We start from the raw sequence: 22,862 nt of genomic DNA on the forward strand, positions 1-22,862 counted from the left end.
GCAATGAATAAAAGGAATTGTACAAAGTATAAAGAAATAATTAGAGCCTTACAAACTTCAAAAATTGTATTTACCAATTATCAAAAAGGCTACTTCGTTTCAACAATCACAATAATGATTTTTTGCAATTGCTCGAGTAAACAGTACACACTACCTCCTGCTTAAAAAGATGAAATAAAACTTTGGCTCACTAGAAATAAAATATAAAAAAATTTGCAATGACTACAAATTATGAACTGTTCTTTATAAGTGTAATTTCAGACAATCTTTGTTTTGATAAACATACAGAGTTGGTAGATGCATTCTCATCATAAAACATTTGCTACAATTTTTCAGACTTATTTAAAGCTGTTACCAGAACTGTATATTGAATCATACATTGGTAATCATACTTGCCAAACTTATGTTGCAATGACCATTTTCGGGTTTGTAGCAAATTAAAGGGACAGCAGACAAATATTAAAACTACATAAGTCCGTTGGCTATTATTTTAAGATGACCTCTTTTATCCAACTGCTTCAGTTATTGTATTTAATTTATTTCATTTCAGAAATCAAGCAGCAAAGTAATTTAACTTTGTCAATGTCTGAAGTGTTTGATGTCCAGTTTAGGTTATAATTGACCCTGTAACAACTCATGATGACCTATTGACCTTTCAAGGAAGCATCATTCCCCTTTGCCTATCATAGCTGTGATTAGCTGGTATAAATAAAGGTCTGCCACCAGTGATCTTTCTTTCTGGTCAATCCAAACAGCCAAACAGCCTGCCAGAGCAACCAAAGCCATAGTTTATTGTCCAACAACTTGAAATACTTTCACCACTTGGACTTTAAAAACTCTAAGCCAGCTAATTTATATCTGAAGCAGAAGCCTTATCCCCAAGGAATGTTTTAGAAGTACAGTTTGGGCAGATCTAATCAATGAGTGGCTCTTAACTCCACTGATGTATACAGCTCACAAATGAACACAGTCCATTCATTACGTTGAATAGTCACAGCAGCGATTATAGGTTCCCCCTTCAATCCATAACAGGAGGCAGTGGGTTTAGAGTATTTAAACTTTCACACAACTAGGCATATTATAAAGAAAATCTCAACAATAAGAAAACGAAGGGATCATTGTTATTAAATTTTTTTAATATCTTTTTCTTTTAGCTCAAGCAGAGGGAAAAAATTATGGAATCCCTCATTTCTGAGGAAAAAATATGAAATCATGAAAAAAGAAACAAACAAAAGAACACTTCAACACACCACTAATACTTTGTTGCATCACCTCTGGCTTTTATAACAGCTTGCAGTCTCTGAGGCATGGACTTAATGAGTGACCAACCGTAGTTTTCATCAGTCTGTCTCCATGTTTTTCTGATTGCTTTTGCAAATCAGCTTTGCAGGTTGGAGCCTTGTCATTGATTATTTTCTTCAACTTCCACCACAGATTTTTAATTGGATTGAGATCCGGACTATTTTCAGGCCATGACATAGACCTTATGTGTTCTTCATGGAATGTTTTCACAGTTTTTGCTCTATGGCAAGATGCATTATCATCCCCAACGACACCAAACAAAAGTTCCAGCATCATCACCTTGTCCATTGCAGAATCGCGATTCATCACTGAATATGACTTTCATCCTGTCATCCACAGTAACCTTATTTTATTCTGTTTAGGTGTTAATGATGGCTTACATTTAGCTTTTTTGTATGTAAATTTTATTTCCTTTTGCCTGTTTCTAACAGTTCGGTCACAAGTGTTTTTTCCAGTTTCCTCCTATTTGTTTCTCATTTGTTTTGTTGTGCATTTTCTGTTTCTGTCTTGACGCTTTGATGTCTTCCTTGGTCAACCAGTATGCTTGCCTTTAACAACCTTCCCATGTTGTTTGTACTTAGTCCAGATTTTGGATACAGCCGACTGGGAATAACCAACGTCTTTTGCAACATTGTGTGATGATTTACCTTCTTTAAGTTTGATAATCCTCTCTTTTGTTTCAATTGACATCTCTTGTGTTGGTGCTGTGATTCCATGAATTTTGCCAGGGGTTGTATATGTATATATAAATATAAAACTGTACAGTGTTTTTACATATTGTGGTTGTTGTTTTGAACTGATGTTTGATATACGATGTGAGCAATGGAAGCCGCAGTCAAATTACTTGTTTGTACTCACAAACTTGGCCATTAAATATGTTTCTGATTCTGATAAGAAAAAATGTTAAATGAAGAATACTGAGCTGAAGTTCCCTGCGATGGTCTCACATTGTGCTGTTTGTTTTGCACAGTATAGCTCTGTTGTGGCCTAACGAATGGGAAGTGATCAGCAGACTCTTCATTGTTGACAAGCCAATAGCAATCCACTGTGTGAGACAGACCACACAAGACAGCTCCACAATGCAGTACACCACCCAGCCTGGTAAAATTTCCAAGTCTGAGAAAATTGCTTAACATTTTTGTTCACAGCTGTATTTTAGCTAGAATTCACATTTTCTAAATTTATGTCATTGGAATCTTTAAAGATGTATTTCAGAAAGTGTATGTTTTTAGCTTCTGTTATAGTAAAACAAGTTGAAATGACTCAACTAACCCTTTTACTGACACTAAAACAAAATCTTTGTCTGTTAACCAGAACATTTATTGATCCTTTAGCAGTTCCAGCTTTTGACCAACCATCTGGTCTGAGATTCTACTAATGCATTAAAAAATATTTTGGCAGGTTTTTTAGGGGTTATGTGAGTTATTTATGAATAGTCAGTGTCTCACTGGCATATAATGGAGGACTGTAAAATGGTTGTTACTGTGGGGATTCATTAAGGTATCTTTATGAACAAACCAAAAAAACTGGTTCCCAGAACACTATAAAGGCCAATGAATCGACCTTTGACTTTCTGATGCCCCTGTTTTGAGGATTTCAGCTCGGTCTTCGTTCTTCACCAATGTTAGAAAATGGTGGCCATCATCCACCTTAGGAAAGCGTCTCACATACAGGTCCTTCTCAAAATATTGGCATATTGTGATAAAGTTAATTATTTTCCATAATGTAATGATGAAAATTTAACATTCATATATTTTAGATTCGTTGCACACTAACTGAAATATTTCAGGTCTTTTATTGTCTTAATACGGATGATTTTGGCATACAGCTCATGAAAACCCAAAATTCCTATCTCACAAAATTAGCATATCATTAAAAAGGTCTCTAAACGAGCTATGAACCTAATCATCTGAATCAACGAGTTAACTCTAAACACCTGCAAAAGATTCCTGAGGCCTTTAAAACTCCCAGCCTGGTTCATCACTCAAAACCCCAATCATGGGTAAGACTGCCGACCTGACTGCTGTCCAGAAGGCCACTATTGACACCCTCAAGCAAGAGGGTAAGACACAGAAATAAATTTCTGAACGAATAGGCTGTTCCCAGAGTGCTGTATCAAGGCACCTCAGTGGGAAGTCTGTGGGAAGGAAAAAGTGTGGCAGAAAACGCTGCACAACGAGAAGAGGTGACAGGACCCTGAGGAAGATTGTGGAGAAGGGCCGATTCTAGACCTTGGGGGACCTGCAGAAGCAGTGGACTGAGTCTGGAGTAGAAACATCCAGAGCCACCGTGCACAGGCGTGTGCAGGAAATGGGCTACAGGTGCCGCATTCCCCAGGTCAAGCCACTTTTGAACCAGAAACAGCGGCAGAAGCGCCTGACCTGGGCTACAGAGAAGCAGCACTGGACTGTTGTGGTCCAAAGTACTTTTTTCGGATGAAAGCAAATTCTGCATGTCATTCGGAAATCAAGGTGCCAGAGTCTGGAGGAAGACTGGGGAGAAGGAAATGCCAAAATGCCAGAAGTCCACTGTCAAGTACCCACAGTCAGTGATGGTCTGGGGTGCCGTATCAGCTGCTGGTGTTGGTCCACTGTGTTTTATCAAGAGCAGGATCAATGCAGCTAGCTATCAGGAGATTTTGAAGCACTTCATGCTTCCATCTGCTGAAAAGCTTTATGGAGATGAAGATTTCATTTTTCAGCACGACCTGGCACCTGCTCACAGTGCCAAAACCACTGGTAAATGGTTTACTGACCATGGTATCAATGTGCTCAATTGGCCTGCCAACTCTCCTGACCTGAACCCCATAGAGAATCTGGGATATTTTGAAGAGAACGTTGAGAGACTCAAGACCCAACACTCTGGATGAGCTAAAGGCCGCTATCGAAGCATCCTGGGCCTCCATAAGACCTCAGCAGTGCCACAGGCTGATTGCCTCCATGCCATGCCGCATTGAAGCAGTCATTTCTGCAAAAGGATTCCCGACCAAGTATTGAGTGCTTAACTGTACATGATTATTTAAAGGTTGACGTTTTTTGTATTAAAAACACTTTTCTTTTGTTGGTCGGATGAAATATGCTAATTTTGTGAGATAGGAATTTTGGGTTTTCATGAGCTGTATGCCAAAATCATCCGTATTAAGACAATAAAAGACCTGAAATATTTCAGTTAGTGTGCAATGAATCTAAAATATATGAATGTTAAATTTTCATCATGACATTATGGAAAATAATGAACTTTATCACAATATGCTAATATTTTGAGAAGGACCTGTATAAGTAAGGATATTTGATATATATTATTTTCAATAATATTCAAAATCTTATTTCAACAAAGAGGTAGCTATATTGAATATTTCCTTCACTTTGCAAAAACAATTTAAAAGTAGGTTAGCAAGATAGAACATTCTGATCCCTCATTGGACATGTGGGGAAGCTTGGTAGCAAGACAGCAGAGCTTGCTGAGCTGCACACAATGTTTCTTTTGATGCAAAAAGGGAGCATCCATAAACTACAGTTAATACAGAAAATGAGATGACGACTCCATGCAAGAACAATGGTATGTACAATGTTTTCATTTGCATACACTACCAGACAAAAGTTTTTGAACCACTTTCTCATTTAATGGTTTTCTTTATGTTTATGATAATTTACATTGTATGTAGATTCTCACTGAAGGCATCAAAACAGTGTATGTACACAAATGTAATTATGTAGCAAACAAAAAATTGTAAAATAACTTTAATGTTTTTTATTTTAGATTCCTTAAAGTTGCCGCCCTTTGCTGTGATGACTGAAATATTAACCTCTGGCCGTCTCTCAGTGAACCTCTGGGAAGTTCTTTCAAGACTCTTTGGAAAACTATTTCAGGTGAGCACCTGATGAAGCTCATGGAGAGAATGCTAAGAGAGCAAAGCAGTTATCAAAGCATAGGGTGGCTATTTTGAAGTATCTAAAATATAAAAATCTTTAAAATTATTTCACACTTTTTGTTTACTAAATAATTCCATGTGTGTTTATTCATCGTTTTATTGCCTTTGGTGAGAATCTACAACGTAAATACACATGAAAGAATGAGACCCATTAAGTGAGAATGTTTATCTAAAACTTTTGACCGGTAGTGTATGTTCAGCATCCGCAAGTGTAACGGAAACGTGCATGTTTAGTGTGTTTTTGCAAAGGTATGTTCTTCGTCTTCGCCGCCATACTTGTTGCTTCTATTGTCTGAAGTTTGACCCGCCCACAGGTGACGTTACGGTTCATGCAAAAGAACCAAGTATTCTGCAGTGAACCCAAGTTGAACCAGAGTTTGTGCTTTAGACACGTATGTCATCAAGATGCTGGTCGCCTGTTGCACGGAAATGGTTTGGATTTAAGAGGGATCCTGTCAGGGTTATTAGGGTTAACTAAAACAAAAGAAAAAATGAAAACTGAAATTGAGAAGACATGTTCGTTAACTGAAACAAATAAAAACTGTCTCTGAAAGGGAAACATGTATAACTCACTGTATTGTGCGTTTATATAAAACTTACTAAAAGCTACAGAAATTATAGATAACCCTAAATTCTATTTCATCTCTACTGACCGCCAGAGGGCGGTGCTGAAAGCAGTGAACGTTCCCCTTGTGCATGCGCAGTTTAAGTAGCTATACCAACAGAGTAACACCTGTGACACACTGGATGACCACTCTGAAGCTGTACAGGTCCTTCTCAAAATATTAGCATATTGTGATAAAGTTCATTATTTTCCATAATGTCATGATGAAAATTTAACATTCATATATTTTAGATTCATTGCACACTAACTGAAATATTTCAGGTCTTTTATTGTCTTAATACGGATGATTTTGGCATACAGCTCATGAAAACCCAACATTCCTATCTCACAAAATTAGCATATTTCATCCGACCAATAAAAGAAAAGTGTTTAATACAAAAAATGTCAACCTTCAAATAATCATGTACAGTTATGCACTCAATATTTGGTCGGGAATCCTTTTGCAGAAATGACTGCTTCAATGCGGCATGGCATGGAGGCAATCAGCCTGTGGCACTGCTGAGGTCTTATGGAGGCCCAGGATGCTTCGATAGCGGCCTTTAGCTCATCCAGAGTGTTGGGTCTTGAGTCTCTCAACGTACTCTTCACAATATCCCACAGATTCTCTATGGGGTTCAGGTCAGGAGAGTTGGCAGGCCAATTGAGCACAGTGATACCATGGTCAGTAAACCATTTACCAGTGGTTTTGGCACTGTGAGCAGATGCCAGGTCGTGCTGAAAAATGAAATCTTCATCTCCATAAAGCTTTTCAGCAGATGGAAGCATGAAGTGCTTCAAAATCTCCTGATAGCTAGCTGCATTGACCCTGCCCTTGATAAAACACAGTGGACCAACACCAGCAGCTGACACGGCACCCCAGACCATCACTGACTGTGGGTACTTGACACTGGACTTCTGGCATTTTGGCATTTCCTTCTCCCCAGTCTTCCTCCAGACTCTGGCACCTTGATTTCCGAATGACATGCAGAATTTGCTTTCATCCGAAAAAAGTACTTTGGACCACTGAGCAACAGTCCAGTGCTGCTTCTCTGTATCCCAGGTCAGGCGCTTCTGCTGCTGTTTCTGGTTCAAAAGTGGCTTGACCTGGGGAATGCGGCACCTGTAGCCCATTTCCTGCACACCCCTGTGCACGGTGGCTCTGGATGTTTCTACTCCAGACTCAGTCCACTGCTTCCGCAGGTTCCCCAAGGTCTGGAATCGGCCCTTCTCCACAATCTTCCTCAGGGTCCTGTCACCTCTTCTCGTTGTGCAGCGTTTTCTGCCACACTTTTTCCTTCCCACTGAGGTGCCTTGATACAGCACTCTGGGAACAGCCTATTCGTTCAGAAATTTATTTCTGTGTCTTACCCTCTTGCTTGAGGGTGTCAATAGTGGCCTTCTGGACAGCAGTCAGGTCGGCAGTCTTACCCATGATTGGGGTTTTGAGTGATGAACCAGGCTGGGAGTTTTAAAGGCCTCAGGAATCTTTTGCAGGTGTTTAGAGTTAACTCGTTGATTCAGATGATTAGGTTCATAGCTCGTTTAGAGACCCTTTTAATTATATGCTAATTTTGTGAGATAGGAATTTTGGGTTTTCATGAGCTGTATGCCAAAATCATCCGTATTAAGACAATAAAAGACTTGAAATATTTCAGTTAGTGTGCAATGAATCTAAAATATATGAATGTTAAATTTTCATCATGACATTATGGAAAATAATAAACTTTATCACAATATGCTAATATTTTGAGAAGGACCTGTATATGCTGATGTCATCCGAGGCTCCTTTCCTTTCCGCGTGCTGTTCGCTTAAGGTTTTGCTTCCCTAATGCTGGATGCCCTTTCATTGCTGGCTGGAGTTGCAGTATTTTCGCCCCCTCTCAAGGCTGCAATGGGTTGATCTCTGGAGGATTTCTGCAGGTATGTTTGCTGTTTGTTGGTGACAGTTGCGTTCTTGCCCCCTCTCCCAGCTCACTGCTTTTGGTTACTGTTTTTGTGGTACTATTGCAAATTGGCTGCTGTTGTTTTTTGACTCTGTACTTGGTAACGGCAGCGGTTTGCTCGCCCTCTCCTAGTGTACTCGACCAGTGGGAGAAGGGTACTCCCATTGTACTCATCACCCCCACCCCCAACATCAACCAACCAACCCTGCTCTCTCAGTGGGGGGACGGATATGGCACCCTAACCCTCAACGTCTCCAGCTGTGGGCATGGCCACTGAGAGGCTGACTGAGTGTTTGGACCCTGTCAGGCGCACCATATTAAGTGCTACGACACCCTCCACTCGTCAGGAATATGACAGCAGATGGCGTCTATTTTTTCACAGTGGTGTTCTGCCTGCAATGACAATCTGGTTTCTTGTCCAGTGCCCACTATTCTGGAGTTTCTCCAATCTCTGCTTGATACGGGCTGCTCTCCTTTGACCCTTAAGGTATACAGGGGTTGGACAATGAAACTGAAACACCTGGATTTAGGCTGCAATAATTTATTAGTATGGTGTAGGGCCTCCTTTTGCGGCCAATAGAGCGTCAATTTGTCTTGGGAATGACATATACAAGTCCTGCACAGTGGTCAGAGGGATTTTAAGCCATTCTTCTTGCAGGATAGTGGCCAGGTCACTACGTGATACTGGTGGAGGGAAACATTTCCTGACTCGCTCCTCCAAAACACCCCAAAGTGGCTCAATAATATTTAGAACTGGTGACTGTGCAGGCCATGGGAGATGTTCAACTTCACTTTCATGTTCATCATACCAATTTTTCACCAGTCTTGCTGTGTGAATTGGTGCACCGCCTTCAGGATACAATGTTTGAACCATTGGATGCACATGTTCCTCAAGAATAGTTCGATAGTCCTTGGCAGTGACGCGCCCATCTAGCACAAGTATTGGGCCAAGGAAATGCCATGATATGGCAGCCCAAACCATCACTGATCCACCACCATGCTTCACTCTGGGCATGCAACAGTCTGGGTGGTACGCTTCTTTGGGGCTTCTCCACACTGTAACTCCCGGATGTGGGGAAAACGGTAAAGGTGGACTCATCAGAGAACAATACATGTTTCACATTGTACACAGCCCGAGATTTGCGCTCCTTGCACCATAGAAATCGACGTTTGGCATTGGCATGAGTGACCAAAGGTTTGGCTATAGCAGCCTGGCCGTGTATATTGACCCTGTAGAGCTCCCAACGGACAGTTCTGGTGGAAACAGGAGAGTTGAGGTGCACATTTAATTCTGCCGTGATTTGGGCAGCCGTGGTTTTATGTTTTTTGGATACAATCCGGTTTGGCACCCGAACATCCCTTTCAGACAGCTTTCTCTTGCGTCCACAGTTAATCCTGTTGGATGTGGTTCGTCCTTCTTGGTGGTATGCTGACATTACCCTGGATACCGTGGCTTTTGATACATCACAAAGACTTGCTGTCTTGGTCACAGATGCGCCAGCGAGACGTGCACCAACAATGTGTCCTCTTTTGAACTCTGGTATGTCCCCCATAATGTTGTGTGCATTTCAATATTTTGAGCAAAACTATGCTAATTGAAGCTTCACACTCTGCTCTTACTGGTGCAATGTGCAATCAATGAAGACTGGCTACCAGGCTGGTCCAATTTAGCCATGAAACCTCCCACATTAAATGACAGGTGTTTCAGTATGTTGCAGCATTTTCATGTCATCATGCATCTGTTGATGGGGAGCCATGAGTTGGTCTGTCTCTTTCTGCACGATGCTTGTAGGTTGCGACCAATACTGGTTCCGCGAGTACCTGATTGGGATCTGTCCTTGGTTCTGGCAGATCTGTGCTGTTCCCCTTTCGAGCCTTTGGTGCAAGCGGACCTCAAGTGGCTTTCGTATAAGACTGCCTTATTGTTATGGTTTCAGTTAAGAAGGTTGGTGAGCTGTATGCTCTTTCTGTCAGTCCCTCATGTTTCTGATGGGGTCCAGCTGGTTCTGGTGTCGCCTTGTGGCCTAACACTGCATTTGTGCCTAAGGTGTTGTCTCGTTCTCACCGTAACCAGCCATTGAGATTGGCTCGGTTTCAGCCTCAGTCAGGTGCAAACGAGGATGGGTCTGAGTTGTGGCCACTGCAGGTGTAAGACGCTCAGACTAGCTTTTCCTGTGCTATGGCAGTCCCAGGCTGGGTTGTCCTCTTTCTAAACAACGTCTCTCCCACTGGATTGTGGATGTCATCTTCCACGCATACAGTGCAGGACGGGGTCAGCCGCCCGTCAGTGTGAAGGCTCACTCTACCAGGAGCGTCTCTGCTTTCTGGGCATCTATGCGGGGGGTTTTGCTGAAACCCATATGTGTTGCTGCATTATGGGCTTCCACAAGCACATTTGCCAGATTCTACAACTGAACTCGACTGTACTGTTTGATAGTTGGGATTAATTGAATGTATGTACCCGACTTGACATCTGTATGATTCAATTGAACTGACTTTGTAAAGTACCTTGAGACGGCGTGTTGTGAATTGGCACTATATAAATAAAACTGAATTGAAATGAATGAAAGTTACGTATGTAGCTATGGTTCTATAAATCTTGGAAAACCGCTAGAGGTTCTCTGTCACTCAGAATCCTTGCTTTCCGCGAAAAGATTCTGTAGGAACAGAGCCTTGTATGTCAGCTTATATAGCTTCGGAGTGGTCATCCAGTGTGCAACAGGTGTGACTGTTGGTATAATTACTCGAACTGCGCATACGCAAAGGGAACATTCAGTGCTTTCAGGACCGCCCTCTGGCGGTCATCCGGGATTCATAGAACCGTAGTTACATACGTAACCTTCATTTTCATGTTTAATCAATTTATTTAATAATAATAATAATACATTTTATTTAAAGGTGCCTTTTGGGGCACAGAAGGACACCTTTCAAAAGTAAAAAGCAATAAAAGTAAAAAAAACAAAAAACAAATCTGATAAAAAAATCAGGAACAAAATAATAAGACCATGGTGCTAATCATTGTAAAAGCCCTTGTTTGAACAGATGAGGTTTCAGCCGGGATTTGAAAAGAGACCGTGTGGCAGTGTTTCTGATGTCAGGGAGGGAGGGCATTCAGGAGGCGGGGGTCAGATCGGCTGAAGGCTCTAAATCCCATAGTGGTCATACTAGCAGGAGGCACAATGAGACTGATGAAAGAGGCTGACCTAAGAGACTGGAGTGTTAATTTTAATTAAAAAAAATAAAAATCTAAACCCACCCCTTAGGGAGCAGTGGACTGCCATTGTGCGGAGCTTGGGAAGTATTCAGGGGCAAAGGGTCTTGCTCAGGAACCCAGATTGGCAGGCTGTGGGATTTGAACCAGGGTACTTGTGGCCTCTCCAGGATGCAAATGCCCTGCTCTCTAACCACTAGGCCACCACTCCCCAATGTGAAGAGATCAAAAAGATGTGAAAGGGTGAAGTGATTGATGGCCTTAAATGTATAGGGCAAGATTTTGAATTCCAGGCAGTATTTAATTGGGAACCAATTGAAGTACAGGTGAAATGTGACTGGTGGGTGATGTTCTGGAGATGACACAGACAGCAGCATTCTGACCAGTTGGAGTTTATGAGTAGATATTTGGGGGAGAACAAAGAGGAGAGAATTATAGTAGTCCAGGCAAGATGTGACATGAGTGTGGACCAGGATTGGGGTGGTGACAGGAGTGAGGGACAGGCGGAGGCAGTTAATGTTGCATAGGTGGAAATAGGTGGATAGAGTGGCGTCAAAGATGAAACCCGGACTCTTAACCTGAGTGGATGGAGACATGAGTTGTCGATAGTGAGTGTCTGCGATCAGAGACTTCAGAGATGGGAGGCAAGTTTTATCCAGAGAAGAAGGTAAAGGGTCCAGTAAGCAGGAGAAGGAAGTTGAAAGGTTGATGAGTGGTCAAATGAGGGTGTGCGGAGTACTGGGGGAGATGAAGTGCAAAGGGTGTGAGGGGTCAGCTGTTGGTGCATTTTGGCTATTTTGTCAATGAAAATTTCAGAATTAAATTGCTGCGGTCTGAGGAGTAGAAATATATCTTTAGTATTTCCAACACCAGCACTGACAAGATCTTTGTAGTACTGAGTTTTAACTGAGAAGAGGGGGGCTTTATAATGAAAAATATGGGAGTGATACAGTTGTTTGTGAACAGCAAGACCAGTTTACCTATAAAGCTGCTTGAGTTGACATCCTTCAGCTTTGAGATGACGCAGCTGAGAAGAAAACCAGGGAGCGGGAAAATGAGACAGTTTGAGTTTTTAAAGGAGCAAGTGAATCCAGCAGAGTATGGAGACTATTGTTGGACCCATTGTTCATTGAGAGAGGAGGAGTGGCTGATGCTGCGAAGGTTGTCTATATGATGTGAGTACTGCTACATTTATATTTTTGAGATTTCGAAAGTGGATGACATGTGACTGTTTAGCTGTGGACAAAGTTAAATTCAACTTGAATGTTACCAGCTTGTGATCTGAAGTGGGAAAATCAGCAGCAGAGCAATTTACAGGAGCTACACCTGAGTAGCAGACCAGGTCCAAAATATGACCTTTGGAGTGAGTGGAGAAATCAACATGCCGTTGAATCCCAAAGCTGACCAAACAAGGTGTGAAATCCCTTCTAAGGGTATGATTGATATTGTCCATATATATATTGAAGTCACCCAGCAGAAGTTTATTGAGGCAAGTTGAACAGATGTGAGTGAGAAAAGCAGAAAGGTCATTAATAATATCCTTGTTAAGTTTAGGTAGGCGATAAATAGAGGCTATAATAATTGGAATTGGTCCTTTTAGTTGAAGAGTGACTGACTCAAATGACCAGGTCTCACAGTAAATTATAGCCACGCCTCCTCCTTTGCCGGTTGAACGGGACTGAGAGACTGAAACAAACCCAGGAGGACAAGACTTGTTTAGCTGGGAGAAGTCATTTGGACGTTGCCATCTTTCAGTAAGCACAGCAAATCATATTTGTCGTCCAGAAGGTCTGCAGGAGCTGTCCCTTCGCCATCAGAGAATGGATGTTAAGTAATCCAAATTTGATATCACTGCGCTTGTTCATGAAGCTAACGTTAGCCTGGCTAGGTTAGCTAAGACACTGCGATCAACTTTTCTACTGGAGTTTCAAAGCTTTATAGGCGTTCCGAACTGATGTGAAATGGACGCTTTTCCATGTGAGCAGTTTACATGAGTTATAAGCACCTTATAGCATCTAATATTCCCTGGCAGCACTTTATAGTTTGGAGAAAGCGACAGGGTCCTATTTGGGGTTTCTTCATTTTTGACTGTGAGAGACATAAAAGCAGGTGTCTTGTTGTCAGAACAGGTGATAAAATATCTGAGATACGTCTCAAAGCGTTGCGAGTACCTTGACAAGCTAGCCTCTCTGATTAGCTACACCGAAGGGATGCCACAGTAGCCCCGGGAAGGAAACAACCATAATGGAGTTCTTTTACCAGCCAACAAGCTGCTGGCAAATTAATACATAGGACAGCACAAGTGGAAGGTTGCGCTGGTGAATATGTTTGAGACTGGGATGTCCACACAACTATGTGATTGAGATTTAAGTTTACATTATATTGTGTTGTATTATTAGGCCCTTGCAGCGAAAGCGCTGCGAAGGCCTGTTGTAATTGTAGTGCTTATTATTACTTTAAAAGCAGCGCCATTTTGGAGGCCTAAACAGGGTTTCTCAAAAGTTGCAAAATGGCTCAACTGCGCCCCCCTGAAATTTTCGTTTACTTTATCGTACACGGATGAAATTGGGTACACTTGTAGAACTTCCCAAGACCTACCCAAAACTCTCTTGCACCACGTTCTACAGCAAGTATAAAGTTGGCCATCTTGGATTCATTTTGCGTTTATAGCCTCTGTAGTCGATCAAACTTTTTTTAGAGATTTTGATCAATCAACTTGACATTTGGTCAAAATTGTAAGTTTTTGTGTATGTAGAAGGGGCGGGGCCAGACCTCAAAGTTTGAATACTCGCCAAAAGAACAAAATTATTGTAGCTCTTTCAAGGAAAGCCGCAGAGACACATAACCTTCTGGGATTGATCCGCATCTGGCCCTAAAAATTATGCAATGATAAATAAAAAGATGGTCTAAGTTGGTGTCCAGTACTGAGACGTTTGGCTGGAGGTTGTGGGCATGTCGAAGTCCGACGTCACACCACGTCATTAGGTTTGCCTCTGATTTACCATTTTTGCATCCAATCGGCATCAAATTCCATATGATTGATATTAATCCATCCATTAATCCATCCCCCCCATAAGATACCCAGTCAAATAATTGGTGGGCATTGCCTGATTCCTCTACAGCGCCCCCTAGAAGTACTTAAACAGCCAGCCCCAAGCCATGCTTGTCCGAGGATTATGAAATTTGGCATAAATATGTAACTTCTCTGGACCTACAAAAAAAGTCTTGTGGGCCCGTAGTAGAAAACCCCACTGGAAGTCAGCCATTTTGGATCAAACCCACCATTTTCTCTCATTTACAGGTCATATCTAAGCAAACTCCTCCAACAGCTTTTCACATACAGACTTCAAAAAGACTAGTTTTAAGGCATAGGGACTTAAAAGTTATCAAAAGCTTTTTGCTACATGGCTTTCATGTAGCAAAAAGCTTCAAAATCGGACGTCTCGCCATAAAACACGAAACACTTCAATATACCAGCTTGCAGCACCACCAAACTTTCTATGTGTCATCTCAGACCAGCACTGATCATATTTACATGCTCATTTGCTGACATCAGCTTAGCCCCACCCACTTACAACAGGAAGTCACCTGTTTTACTGGTGGAAGTCCTCCTTTTACACTCTTACATGTTTCAAGCACAGTGCGATCACACAGAACAAGGTGATGTTGAATCCTACTGAGAACAGTTACTGTTGGCTCGACTGTATTGTTGTGGTGGCATGGAAAATTATTACATCTCGCCGTTGGCAAACGTTTCCCTCTAAATTACACACACATGGTCCGATTTACTCCAAACTAAATATGGTTGGTCTTTGTCAACCCCAAACACCTCTTTTGGATTACACAGGAATTTGGATCAACGCCGCGGCCTATAAAATTCCAAATGCTTTATCTCCCCCATACATCGTCGGATCCACAACAAATTTTGTGAGGATCATCACCAATGCTAAAAACGTTGGTATGCTCATTTGCTGACAATCCTTTAGCTCCGCCCTGGCCTCAAAATCTGACTTCTCGCCTTAAAACACAAAACTGTAATAATTTCAATAGACCAGCTTTCAGCTCCACCAAACTTTCTGTGTCACCTCAGACCAGCACTGATCATATTTACATGCTCATTTGCTGAAATTAGTTTATCCCCGCCTAACAACAGGAAGTCACCTGTTTCACTTGTGGAAGTCCTCATTTTACACTCTGACACTAACAGGTTTCAAGCACAGTGTGGTAACACAGAACAAGATGATGTTGAATCTCACTGGGAACAGTTACTGTTGGCTCGACTGTGTTGGTGTGTAGGCCTGGCGAATTCTTTTTCAACCACAGCTCAATTGCATTATATTGGAATTTAACTCAACTGGGCCCACTAGAATATTTCAAACAGCTACATCTCTCCAGTGCATCAGCAGATCCACAAAACATTTTGTGTGCTTCATTGTGGATGACTGTTCATGGTCAATTGGTATGGTCAGTTGACCATACCAACCATCAATTGACCATTCCCACGCCCATGTGTGAAACGACAGAATGACAGAGTCCCTGAGAAGGGCACAGTCCAGGACCCCCTACAGGGACACCAAGGAGGCCGGGTACTCTGCACCGCTGCTCAGGCCATAAGCCGAATCAACAGTCAGTGGCCTCTCCCTGACCCAAAAACTCACAACACGGGAGGCCATTATTTTCAGAACACAACTCTTAATACATCATCAACAAAATCTAAAGAATCCCAACATTTTATACAAATTAGGGTTTATATATACAAACTCATATCATTGGTGTGTTTTTAAAAATTCTAACCAATCTGCTCTCATCTTGTGACTTAGGTGAATGCTTTTGTCCTTCTGGACTAATGTCAAGGCAACCTGGCAGACTTCATGATGTAATAATAGTTCATTTCCAGCTGGACTGTTTCTCACTGGTCTATGTGCTCGATTTTACAGTAACAACTCCGTTAGTTTTTTCTACATGCCAAGAACCCTTCCTTATCAGGCCTTGCACATTGCTCAGAATCACTCTTAAATTGTTTTTAGAACAATTTATACCACATTCACTTTCACACATGGTAAAAACAATAGTAACACTTTTTAATCTAACACAGGGGCTGGGTTCCAGACCCCACGCTGTGCGTGGAGTTGAGCTTGACTATTTCTAGTCAATATTTCCACCCTCCCACGCAAGCTCAGGCTCTGTACCCCCCAGCGAGGTGACATTTCACATCCCTAAAACCAGTTTAAGCATCTGGAGATCAGGACGCTGAGGTATCTGCCTTCGACCGCCGCCCGATCCTCTTAGCGGTCCCTCATGGTTCTCCCTGGAGGTGGTGGGCCCACTCTCGTTCGGGCTTAGCCCGGCCAGGTACCACGAGGAGTAACCCATTCACCAGGCAGTCTGCGATGTGTCCCAACCCTGGCCTAGCTCCAGGGTGGGGCCCAGCTCCACCGTACTGGGCAACGTCACATGCCTCATTGTGCTAGTCCTCATGAAGGCTTCTGAACCGCTTTGTCTGACCCACCACTCTGTTTGCCATGGGAGACCCTACCAGGGTCATTTAAGTCCCAGACAACATAGCCTCTTTGATCTTTAAATCATTCAAACTCCTCCACCATATTAAAGTGGCGGTTTAAGGAATACATTTTTTGAAAATGGTATCTTGTGTTGAGTCTTTATTACCCAATACAAATATACATATTTCAATAAGTACAATACTCTGAACTCTTTGAATCTTGCACCTAAAAATTAATCCAAGAATGACAAACTAAAACTAAACATTATTAAAATAATGCTTAGTTTTAATAAAAATAATAACGACTAATAAAAATTAGCAAACCCATTCTAAAAACAAATTTAAACTTACTGAATTAGAGAAAAAGTCACAACAAAAGACAACTAAATCATAATAAAAAATCTTAAACTACTACAGCAAAAGACGACAAGACAACCAACTGGTTTCACCTTCTCTGAACTAAGCACCGTACTAACTAAACACAGTGATACCATTGAGGAAACATTAAACACACCCAGAATATCATTTTTTATCCCTTATTTGTTTTGTTTCTGTGCGTGCCAAAGCCGGGGGCTTATTGTGAAATTTGGTCCGACAAATCTGTGTTTGATTTATCTGAAGATTTGTAAACTTTTTTGAAATCAACGTAATAGTCTTTTAGGTACTATTTCCAAATACCTGTAAATAAAGACATTAGGGTTCTTCGGTATTTGGGGTCTCAACACAATATCAAATTATCATCAACGGAAAATTAAAAAAAAGAGTAATGCTTTTTAATTCATATTAAAAACCACTGCTTATTAGGCTGGTCAAAATATTTTATTTTTTGATATAAATGATATCAAAAATAATAAATCAAAGATAGTCATTTGCGTCAAAATCAGTACAAATGGACTCATTCACATTTGCCCAAATTGTTGCACTACTTCCAGCACCAGTGCTGCAGTAACAGAGACACCTATCCTCTTCCCTCCCTGCAGCCACTCACCTGACCAAAACAGTGAGCTGTTGAAAGTTTTAAACTCTGCTAACTTGGTGAGTACTTTCCAAAAAAAAAAACTAATCCGGTCCTCTATAGTCAACAAAGCAAATACAAAGGTGTTGTTCTTAAGTACTTTCTGTTGAGTTAAAAAAAAACTCAGCATTTGTTTATAAGAGAACAGATCACAAAACAATTGCCCCTCCATTGAGTATTGAAGATTCAAATTTGCTTGTACAAGGACTCTTGCTTTTTTTTTTACTCTGTACACACTAAGGTGCACACAATATCCCAAAGAAAGAGCAACAACCATTGTGTTCTTACACAAACCACGCTACCCTGCATTCTACTGGGATACGAATTAACATAGGAAAATGTTGGCTGCTGAATAGTGAAACAAGCCAGTGCAATGGTGGTTTTGCCCTATATCATTTCCCACATTGTACTTAATCATAATTTTGCTGTTAAATACAAAGAACTTTAAAAGATTGTTGCTGCAGTATCGTAAACATTGTCAAGCATTTTGCTTATTATTGGTATCGAGTTTGAAATTTCAGAATCGTGACACCCTTACTGTTCATAAGTACTTCACTTAGACCAACTTAAATAAGGCCTTTGAGGGTAGCCATTGTAAAGCACGTGCAAGGTAAAACCAGCCCGTGAGAAGTGATCCTCTACTGGGTGGAGCTCTGCTTCAGTTGCTAGTCAGGGGCGAGACTCAGGTAACGTTGCTCGGTGCCATTGTAATTGTGACATCACAATTACACAGCTTTTGAAACCGCGCATTTTCTAGAAAAAATAAAACATACATTTAGAAGCATTATAGACCCAAATGGAAGTATAAAAATTATCAAAAAGTGAATTTTGCATAATAGGTCCCTTTTAAAGTCAAACATGAACCTTTTAAAATATCATTAATACAAGGATTTAAATGCATGGGTGTTGATGGCGTGTTATGGACGATCTGTGTTTAAAAACCTCCCTTTAAATAAAATTTTACTTTAAAAAGACAACACAGAATAGCCTCAATGCTGAGAGGCCTATTCATATTAGCTGAGCAGCTAGTCTGCTAGCACATAGATAACTGAGCTTTCTCAATGCCAACAAAAAAACATACTTCATGAAATAAACATGATTCATATAATTTCCTCCTAAACTAATTCCTCTGCCCAAAACTCCACCTCTTACATGAACTGTTCTGATGAAAAGATTCCAAAGGGCGCTGGTTTTGGGAAGCAAAGTTGTCCGGTCCTCCATGTGTGGACTGAGCTGTACACAAAGACACGTTTCGGCTACTTCAGTTGCCGCTGTATGTTGGGGTAGCTCTCGCTACCTGGATGTGCACACTGGACATGTACTGAGCTGGTGGCTCCTAGGCTGTCCTTTTTTAGGCATGGGCAAAATCGCTTCAATTAGGGACAGGAGCTTTCTGTTTGCTTCTGTAAACTCAGAAAAAGAAGTCAAACTTGTCTTAATTACCCCCTTTTTATGAATGAATGCTGGGTACTCAAACAGCAGATCATTACTTAACTTTGTTGCACAGGATCAGCGGGGACTCAGCCACCAGATTGTATTCACTTTGGATCCAAGGATTCTCGAAGGTGGTAGTCTTATACTCACCTGTGAGTTTAAAGACCTTCAGCTGACGCACAGTTCTGTTAGCTGCGTCTGCAGCCGGATTGAGATCGAGTGGGGTTTTTTTGGTCAGAGATTCCAGCTCTTCTTCCTGGGCTGAGCTGGAAGTAGGTTAATGGGATTTATTTAAAAGTCCCAAAAATGTTCATACCAGCCTTTAATGTTGTGACCCATGGCTGGCATCCCAAGAAGATGTTTGTGCAGGATTTGTTTTAATGAAAGATACTTAAACCTTTTTAGATCACATTTGTTTGTCATATGTATTTTTTTTAATTCATTAGATATTTTTAGTAAAATGTTTCTGTAATTAGATCTGTGCTGGGAGTGCAGAGAGAGTTTCCTGTTTCAGCAGCAGAGGGACCTGAGAGAGTATACCCAGGCAACTGTCTACGTCCGCAAAGTCATTGAAGACAAAATAGTATGAAACACACACGAAACGACATATTAAATATCAACAACTTCATTTTCTTTAATAAGAAGCAAAGATCTTCTGTAAAAGGTACCTTACAAATATTTGACTTCATCATATTGTCCTCTACTTAGACAGCAAACGATGGTGCCCCAGAACTGAATGCTTGCAGCTCTGAAGCAGAAGAGGAGAAGGAAGAGCTTCCAAAGGTGGATGGAGAGAAAGACCCAGACTTCAGTCAGGTAATTACACTGCTGGGACATAGTTCAATGTTTTACAACAACCTGACTCCTAGGAGCTGTTGTTTATTAAAAACACACAACACAGAGGAGTTGCCGCAGTAACAGATCCATGACTTGCTCTTCCAGGCTATTGGAATAGTTCACTTTATATCTGCGTGTGATAGGTTCATGATTCTGTGACTGTTATTTTTTAGTATGATGGGCGCGGCGCTGGTGGTGTAGGGGTTAAAGCACGCAACCATGTGCAGAGGCTATTGTCCTCGATGCAGCTGTCCTGGGTTCGAGTCCTTTGCTGAGTGTCTTCCCCTCGGCAAAGGGCAAAGAGTGTCTTCCCCTCTCTTTGCCTTCTTTCCTGTCTACCTACTTTCAAAAATACAAAATAAAGGCTTTTAATGCCACAAAAAAAAAAAAAATGAGCATGTTAACAAAATAGTGAATTGTCCATTAATTGCTTCAAATCTCATTCTTTTCTTTAGTCACAAGATGGTACAAAGCGGATAAAGTTGAATGACAGCAGTGCAGCTTCAGTGGCTGCTTCTTCTGTAACCAGCATGATCAAACCAGGGGGAATCAGAAGAAGCACTCGCCACAGGAAACTCAGAGGAGAGAAAGCACTTATTGTTTCAGCAAATCAGACACTAAAAGAGCTGAAGATCCAAGTGAGGGCATCCTATTACAGAATATAGTGTTGTATGTTTGTCTGTTTTGCATTGTTAACTCTGTTGTCTTTGTGACTATAGATTATGCACGCCTTTTCTGTGGCTCCATTCGACCAGAACCTCTCTATCGATGGAAGAAGTCTCACAGATGACTCTGCCACATTGGGCAGCCTGGGTGTTATCCCAGAATGCATAATATGTTTGAAGGTTTGTTTTGCTTTATAACCCCATGATTGGGGACATCAGCAACTTTAATGTCAGCAACTGTATATTCTTTGGTTTATTTAACACCTTGGTTTCTTCCCAGGCTGATGAACCAGTAACAGATTATGCTGCAATTGATGATGCCTATCAGGGTAAGTGACATCATGTGATCTACTGCTGGTGTATACCACGGTGGCAAAAGGTTTTGGCAGTGACACAAATGTTGTTTTTTTGTGTGTGGCTTCAGGGTTTGTTTTTGTACATTTTTGTAGCTAACTGAAAAACACAAACATTACACATACACAAACATTTGAACAAATACATAAAGTGTACAGTTATGTTCAAAATAATAGCAGTCCAACTAGACTAACCAGATCAATCGTGGTTTTTGGTAGAAATCCTATCACCACATGGCAAATAATTTACTAGTAGGTGTAGTGGAGTCATAGAAAACCAACAGAACCAATGTTCATTATATGCATGCTCCTGAGTGTGTAATTGAATAATTGATTGAAAAGGGGCATGTTCAAAGAAATAACCGCTTGTAGTTCAATTACTGAAGTCATTCATTCTGTGAAGAACCAAGTGTCAATCAGGTGGCCTATATTTAAGGATGACACCAGCTCATGTTGTACATGCATTGCATACCTGATAAAAATGGGTCATTCTAACCATTTTTCAAGAGAGCAGCGTACTTTGATGAAGACGTCTGATTGGAGAGGGGAGTAAGTATAAATAATAGGGGTGCATCGATTGATCTGCTGGCCGATTGATCGGCCCAGATTTCCTTAATTTTGGGTGATCAGGCGATACTTTCATGTGAAACCAATCTTATCCACCAATCTTATCTACCTCAGCAAAGGTCTGAAGATCAGCCACATTCCCCTTTTGCTCTGATGTGAGGGCTGACTGACAGACCCGCCCCCAAGGTCTCGCCTACATATGCATGGTTTACAACTGCTGATAACATAAGATTGGAACATTAAAGGTGTGTTGTGACCTTATGACACCTGACAGTGTCAGTTATGAAGAAAATTGATATCGGCCAGAATCGGAATCAGCAGGTCAGGCTTTTTAAAGATAGGCAATGGGTGATCGGCCAGAAAACTGCAATCTGTGAACCCCTAATAAATAAGTGCAGAAAATCATAGGCTGCTTGGCTAAAATGAGCTTCAATGCTTTAAAATGAAGAGCAACACCAGAGATATGGAAGAAAACGAAAGACTACCATTTGTTGTGACTATGAATCTGAAAATATTATTTAATATTAATATTTTATCAAATAATATTTCGGTCTGTTAAGGGTTGTCCTGTGAATACCAGCCTAGTAAGGTGGTGGTAATAGGACAAAATCAAAAGGGTGAGCCAAGCTCTGACATTATTGAACAGCATAAACTCAACACAATTTCTTAAAATACAAGAATTTATGAACAAAAATAAGTCAACTCAAAGTCAAACATATTTCAATCAACAAACTCTTTACTATGCTAAATCAATCCAACGCCCGACAGCTGCGGCTCGCTGTCGGGCCCACCAAGCTGCACGTTACCACGGTAATGCGGCTCCTGTTGTCCTCCTGTCAGACTGGTAAACCGCTCCACTCGGCTTCGTAGAGACAGTGTCTCTGCAGGGAACTCTCTGGAACACAGTTTGCTTCTGCAGGCCTCAGAGAGAAAGTCAAGCAATGCTTATACCTTAATTACCCCTTTTTATGAATGAATACCGGGTAGACAAACATTGATTCATTCATACTTAACTTGTGCATATGATCGATGATAGTATGACACCCTTGGATCCACTTTGAAGAGTTTATGTCTGTTTGCCAGCAAAGAGACATTAGCGCGCTCTCTCTCCGGCCAGCCTTGCACGGAGTCCGGGTGGAAGAGATCGGACCATTGGAAAGGTGGGGGTTTTATACGGGCAGTGGCACTATGGGAAGTCCGCTGTTACCCCCCTTCCCCTTCTGAAGTTGTGCTGGAAGTCGGTTGAATGCAATTTATTTTGAAAGTTCCAGAAAAGTTTGTACCGCATCTTGATGTTTTAATCCATGGCTGTGGGTCCCAACACATTCAAATCAATCAAAGGCTCAGCCAATGATCAGCTCCAGGGTGATCAATGAAGGTCTGAAGTGAATGGTGAATATTGTGACAATTAAGACACCTGTCTGAGATAATTATTTGGCAAGAAGCCCCTGTAAAGTCACACTGTTAAAAAAAATGCTGAAGAGGATACAATTTGCCAAA

The 22,862-nt window shown here is 41.3% G+C and overlaps 1 protein-coding gene across 6 annotated transcripts in view; it reads left to right on the top strand.

Moving 5' to 3' along the window:
• The window catches only part of usp48 (ubiquitin specific peptidase 48), a 51,742-nt gene that overhangs the window by 23,742 nt on the left and 5,138 nt on the right, over positions 1–22,862 (top strand). For 3 of the 6 annotated variants that reach the window (XM_047346629.1, XM_047346630.1, XM_047346631.1), the window contains exons 21-26: positions 2,273–2,403; positions 19,417–19,523; positions 19,649–19,756; positions 20,233–20,415; positions 20,497–20,622; positions 20,723–20,771. In XM_047346629.1, the coding sequence (XP_047202585.1) occupies positions 2,273–2,403; positions 19,417–19,523; positions 19,649–19,756; positions 20,233–20,415; positions 20,497–20,622; positions 20,723–20,771 (704 nt within the window). Of the gene's footprint in view, positions 1–2,272; positions 2,404–5,061; positions 5,093–19,416; positions 19,524–19,648; positions 19,757–20,232; positions 20,416–20,496; positions 20,623–20,722; positions 20,772–22,862 lie in introns of those variants that run through there. The other 3 variants (XR_007035297.1, XR_007035298.1, XR_007035299.1) reach the window with 3 other exon arrangements.

The sequence above is a fragment of the Girardinichthys multiradiatus genome, chromosome 20 (assembly GCF_021462225.1).
Source record: "Girardinichthys multiradiatus isolate DD_20200921_A chromosome 20, DD_fGirMul_XY1, whole genome shotgun sequence".
NCBI lineage: Eukaryota > Metazoa > Chordata > Actinopteri > Cyprinodontiformes > Goodeidae > Girardinichthys > Girardinichthys multiradiatus.